At 43.8% G+C, this 6,000-nt stretch overlaps 1 protein-coding gene across 3 annotated transcripts in view; it reads left to right on the top strand.

Annotated features, from left to right (window-relative positions):
• The first annotated feature begins 2,127 nt into the window (after window positions 1–2,127).
• Window positions 2,128–6,000, top strand: part of PTEN (phosphatase and tensin homolog) — a 47,507-nt gene continuing 43,634 nt past the window's right edge. The window contains exon 1 of one of the 3 annotated variants that reach the window (XM_069101789.1): window positions 2,128–2,417. In XM_069101789.1, coding sequence (XP_068957890.1) covers window positions 2,356–2,417 — 62 coding nt within the window. In that variant the 5' untranslated portion in view covers window positions 2,128–2,355. The remainder of the gene's footprint in view (window positions 2,418–6,000) is intronic. The other 2 variants (XM_069101788.1, XM_069101786.1) reach the window with 2 other exon arrangements.

The raw sequence follows: 6,000 nt of genomic DNA, 5'->3' as shown, positions 1-6,000 counted from the left end.
CAACGTTGTGAGGTATCACTATCTGCATTGTCTAAAGAGTTGGTTGCATTGATTCCTAAATCAGTTTTAGTTTACAAAGAATTATATCAAAAATATTTGGTGTAATTGGATATTTTGTTGTGTTTGGTATATTGGTTAATATGGTGTAATTTGGATAGGAGCATTGGAAGGGATTGACTGCTCACGATGGTGCCGATGGTGTGGAAAAAAAGACCATAGTAGAATAGCTGCTGATAATTCATTTTTTTTAAATGCTAGTGGATTTTTAAGGAAAAATTTCTCTTTTTATATGTTATTTCCTTACTAAGTCTTTTTTGGGTAAACTTCTTTTGAAGCATGCTTTTCTCTTTGGGAATATAAATTCTTATCTTCTTGTGAGGAGAGTTAGAATAGAGGGCTGAACTTCATAAAGAGTAATGAATTATCAAAGTGTGAAATAAAGGCCTATGGGACTGGTTTCAAGGGAGAAGTTTGACAGACAAAGGAACAAATACAGAATTTCAGCAGAGGCAGCAGCCGGAGAGGCTGTGTAGGCAGGCTCCTTCAGGCTTCCGAAATGAAGCCATGGGACGTGCTCTCTTCTGACGGGGCCCACCCTGCTCTGAGCCCTATTCCCCTCCAGTCTGTGCTCCTGCTGACAGCCTCACTCCTCCCCATCTTCTGCTTAGCAAACATGGGGACCCCTCCAGGGTCAAGGATAAGCTCCTCTTGTGGGCATTTAAAGTCCTTTACAATCAGTCATTCAGGGCTTTACTCTTCCTATTTTCTAGTTTTCATGTGTCTTTAATAGCTTAAAACTGCTGAAAGCCTTGTGGGACATTGTGAATTCCTCACCGTCGCAAACTTGATCCAGCTAGACTGGTCTGTGACCAAGATGCTCCATCTTTTCTTTGGCTTTCCCCAGGCCTGGAAAGCTCTTCCTTGACTCCACACTCCCATCTTCCTTTATTCTCCATCACCTTTCATTTGCTTCATTCCCGTGTGTGTTTGTACACCCACATATAGGTTCTTTCTTCATGTTGTCTCCCCCATCAGAGGTGGGCAGGGGTCTTGTGTTCTTTGCCTGTCTTTGTCTCCCCAGCACTTAGCACAGTTCCTGGCAAATACCAAATGCTTCCTGAATCCCTGCTCCCTGCCTAAGGCTGTGGACTCCAGAGGCTGTACTCCCCTGGACCAGGCTGCCTCTTAGCACTGCACTTAGAGGCAGGCCTTAGCATTATTCAGAGAATGTAGACTCCTTGTTCCCCTGGGATCACCCTCAGCCGAGTGGTCGGTGCATGGTCAGTGAGTGCCTAGTAAGTATTCCTTTATTTGGAGTGGTCATGCAGAAGGTTTCCCTCCTCACTGGGCTCTACATTGCTTTTTGGCTGCTTCTCCTCATCTCTGCCAGTTCTGGCCTGAGTCTCCCTTCTGTGATTGAAGACAGGGTGGACAGCCTCTTCAGGTCTCTTCTTCTCCTGGCTAAGTATTCTCAAGGTCCTTTAAAGAGTCCCCAGACATCCTTAGCATGCACCTGAATGGGGGCCAGCCTAAGCATCCTTCCCAGAATGTCACGTCCAGAGCAGGAGTCATTTCACATGTAGTATGCCCAGCACAGGGCATGTGCCTGGGAGGCCTTCCCAGTGTCCTGGATACAGGCCTTCACTCAGTGCAACCTGAGAGCTGGGCAGCTTTTGGGCTGTGGTGGGCCACTGGGACTCATGGAGGTTATAGCTTAACACTCTAGCCCCTCTCTTATTCGGTGCTTTTGTAGTTTTCTTTACTGGGACATGAGATATGTAACAGTAACAGTTGCAGACATTGCTGTGCTGCCTTCCGGGTTGCAGAGGGCTTTAAGTTGTCTGATTTGTTCTTCCCCACATTGCCATGGGGGAGGGGGCACAAGTATTGACCCCCTATTCTCTTGGCTATTGATGGAATGCAAGGACTGTGAGGTCAGCATGGAATGGCAGCGAGTGTGTGTAAGGACAATCTCGCCTGCTTAGGAGACCAGGGCTGGCCTTCTGCAATTAAAAGATGCGGTGTGTGGGGGTGGGGTGGGGGTTGCACAAGAAATCGTAATCATTTTAACCATTTGTCCATGCTTCAATTCATTCGTAGTTTTGGTTTCAGTATATTTAAATCATGTGTATTGAATATATTTTTTAGAATGTTTTCGTGTGTGGAGCTTGTTTTAGGATACTAATTTTGCTTTTTTAATATTTTGAAAAATTTCCCATTTTGATAAATGATACTGACAAACTTGATATAAATGTTATTTAGTAGTGCAGCTAGTGTCTTAGGATTAAGTACAAATGTATCTTTCATATTTCCCTAACTTTGAACTGCTCAGATATTTATCCAAACATCATTGCTATGGGGTTTCCTGCAGAAAGACTTGAAGGCGTTTACAGGAACAACATCGATGATGTAGTCAGGTAAGAACCTTTTCCTTTTGGACACTTGTCTTTTATGCTGAGTGGGATGTCTGGCATCATGTTGCTCTTAATTTTGAAAGTAGTTTTACAACTTAAAGAATGTTTTATTTTATATATGCATGTTTTGTACTTGTGGTGATTGAGAACACTTGTTTTGGGACTTAATGTGATTTCATCTCTCCCAATATAAATTTGAAAACAGCTCCCTTTAAGTGGATTGTACACTGTTGTGCAGTGTGTTTTCAGAGCCCTTGAGAAGGCCCTCCAACCAATAACCCCCTTTGTCTAGATAATTGATGCTTAATATTCCTTTACTAAGGGAATTAGAGCCACTATGGGACTTAAAATGCAAATATTCTTAGGAGACTTAGCTGTCTTAACTCTAATCAGTCACATTGAGGTACGATCAACTTTAAATAAGTCTGCACTAAGACTGGAGAGCAGGATGGGGCCAGGTAATGAAGAACTTTAAATACAAAATGAGTTTATATTTGATTCTAGAGATAGTTGGGAATACTGGGTTTTATTAAATATGAAAACGACTTGATGGGACCTAAACTTTTGGAAAATCACTTTGGCCGCTATATGCAGGTTGGATTGGAATGGTAGTGAGACGGGTGAGAAGGCTGTTGACAGTACCAGAACTAAGGTGGGGGCAGTGTGAGGAGAGAGAAGGGGTGCCACATGGTAGATGTGGAAATCAGATTTGGTGACTTCTAAGGTTGTAACCTTATTCCTAGAAGGATCGTGGTGTCCAAACCAAAATGGTGACGTTCTGTCTAAAGAGAGCTAGGTTGAGGGGAAAGGTCATGGACTCTGTTAACATTTCTAGTTGACATCTCTGGGAAATCGATCTCATGGGGCCCTGGAGCTCTAGAGTTTAGGACTGGAAATGTAGATTTAGAAGCTCTCTTTATAGAGAGGGTAATTCAACCCTTGACAGTTGAGGAGATTAAGCGAGCTCAGGACTGAGCCAGGCCCTCACAGTTAGGGGTTTGATGGAAACCATGGACCAGCAAAGGAGAGCCAAGATAAGACGAGTTGTCAGATTGGTCAGTGAACCAACAGAACTGTGTCCTGAAAATCCAGAGACTGGAGAAGGTGGTACCTGGGTCAGTGCTTCGGGGGGCCGGCCCAGGCAGCTTTCCTGAGCACAGGCTTGGCTTGGGCAGTGTCGGTGCAAGGAGGCCAAGGGCCCCAAGGCTCCCTGAGGGGGAGAGCAGGTGCAGAAAAGGAGGCTGGTTCGGAGAGTCTGGGACAGACAGACTGGACCGAATTCTCTGACTCGGCAGTTCAGGCTGCATTCCTCAAGGCCCTTTTTTATAGTTTAAGAATCCTTAATAGAAATCCTGGGACCTTAAAAGTTGATGTCCTGTTCTAAGATGAACAGTTATCATTATTATTATTATTACTAGGAGTGTGTCAGTGAGCATGTGATGTCTGTATATATTGGACTATTTTGTAAATATTCTCATCTTTTTTTAGTCTCATGAGTTCAGAATCATCATGTAAACACTGTCATGAGTAAATTATTTTCTAGTCATCAGCTGCCATGTTGTGTTTTAGGTTTTGAATTACTTAGTTGTGAACCAAAGAGCACTTGTAACTTTTTTCATTTGATACTGTTTCATTAAAACATGGAGGGTTTTCATGTAGTTATAGAATGACATGTTACATCATCATGGTGTGTAGACGAGAGAGAGAGAGAGAGAGAGAGAATTTTTTCTGTCTAGGAACTGCTTCCCAGGCCTTTAGATGCAAGTGTAGAGCCTGTGGAGGAGAGGCTGGGTCCACCTTTTTGTAACATGAGAACATTTTACAACTAGGAGAAAAATGTGGAGAGATGTCTAAGCCCCACTAGGTCCAAGCCTAGGAACCTTTTCTGCATGCTACATTTCCTTTCCTAGACAGCACAACCTTCAAAAAACCTGGAGCTTGGTTCAGCCAAACTTGAAGTTCCTTGATTGACTTTCATCTTTTTTCCTCTTCCTTATTAACTTTCCCAACTTATCTCCCCTCCCCTTCCCTCCCATGACTCTTTTTTCTGTTGTCCCCCTCCCTCTACAAGAAAAATGCTTCCAATCTCCCCTCTTCCCCCCCGCCCCCCAACATTTCCTTCTCTATAGAGTAGACCTAAGGTTGAATTTCAGTGCTGGCACTCACTGATTTAGACATGTTACTTTAACTTGTAGGGCCTCAGTTTCCTCATTTGTAGAATAAGAGAGTTGAGCTAGGTGATCTCTTATGGTCATTCCATTTTCTTAGACCGTTGTCGTTGTGTTCTTGGGTATGACTACCCAGTAAGAATGAAAGCTCAGTGGATTCTGTGTACAATAACTGGTATTCTCTGCTCCATCTGCATGAACTTGGTGCAGCATTCTCTCTAGGATCCTTTTTAAAATATTACTGTATTCTGCAGTTTCTTCCCTGAAGGGGCGGGGCTATGGCCCTCCCCTCCTCCTGCTAAGTCAGCCCCTGAAGAGGAATTGTAAAGAGAAGAAAGGTTTGAAAATAATGATGGCCTTTATTTTGGAAGTTCTTCATCCAGGAGGTTACAGTTGCCTTCTCAGTAGATCGGTAACTGCTCACCACCAGCTAGATAACAATGAGGTTTTTAGAGTGAGAGGAGAGGAGAGGGATCTCTGAATTTGTCATAGTGTTTCCCCACCTCTCTCCTGAGTGCCATTGACCTCTTGATGTTTGCTGTCTTTGTGATGCAGGAAAGTTTGGGTTGGATCTCCCACCATTTGGTATTGACTGAATAATGTATTTAGGAACTGCAACTGAGCTTAGTGGAGAAGGAGAGCATCCCAGCCCAGAATGGTCAGGGTTCGAGTTCCTTCTGATGCTTCAATACACACATAAGAGCCAGGTCACCAGGCAGCAGATGCTGATCTAAATGGTGACTCACCTGATCCCAAGACTGGACAGAGCAGAGTGTATCTGGGCCGTATAGCTCAGGGAACCTCAGGCTAGTTCTTGGCTGAGCTTTCACATGTACTTTGCCCAGGAGCTGGACCAGTTGCTCTCAGGCTCTGAGGATACTGGTCTGAGGTCCTTTTTAGTAGAAAAGCTCTGAGCCTAAGATTTGGGCTCTTGAAGAGTTGTCTATAAATAAAATCATTTGAAATCCATTAAGGGAGAGCCTTATTTCAAGGAATCTAAGAATAATAGCTGACAAATATCTACTTAAAGCCTACAAATCATGGTAGTACTGCCAAATGTACCATTTCTTGATCCTCCCAGTGTTACGGTGTGTGCCCTATAGGTGGGCTTATCCCTGTCTTAGGCTTTTGGAGGGAGGAAGGCAAGGCAATTGGGCTTAAGTGACTTGCCCAAGGTCACACAGCTAGTAAGTGTTAAGTGTCTGAGGCCGGGTTTTAACTCAGGTCCTCCTGACTCCAGGGCCAGTGCTTTATTCATTGCACCACCTAGCGCCCCTTATCCCTATTTTATAGACAAGGATATTGAGACAAGAGTGGAAAATCGAATGGTTCCTAGTAACCAAACTCCTAAGTGTGAGGGGTGGAATTGGGGTTCTTATAATTACATTATACAGTGAACTATTAATAGTATAATGGGC

The sequence above is a fragment of the Petaurus breviceps genome, unplaced genomic scaffold, assembly GCF_028583685.1.
Source record: "Petaurus breviceps papuanus isolate PSGF00001 unplaced genomic scaffold, PetGlider_PUasm1.0 490, whole genome shotgun sequence".
Classification (NCBI taxonomy): domain Eukaryota; kingdom Metazoa; phylum Chordata; class Mammalia; order Diprotodontia; family Petauridae; genus Petaurus; species Petaurus breviceps.
The sequence above is the reverse complement of the archived record's forward strand: the minus strand, read 5'-3'. Positions and strand labels throughout refer to the sequence as shown.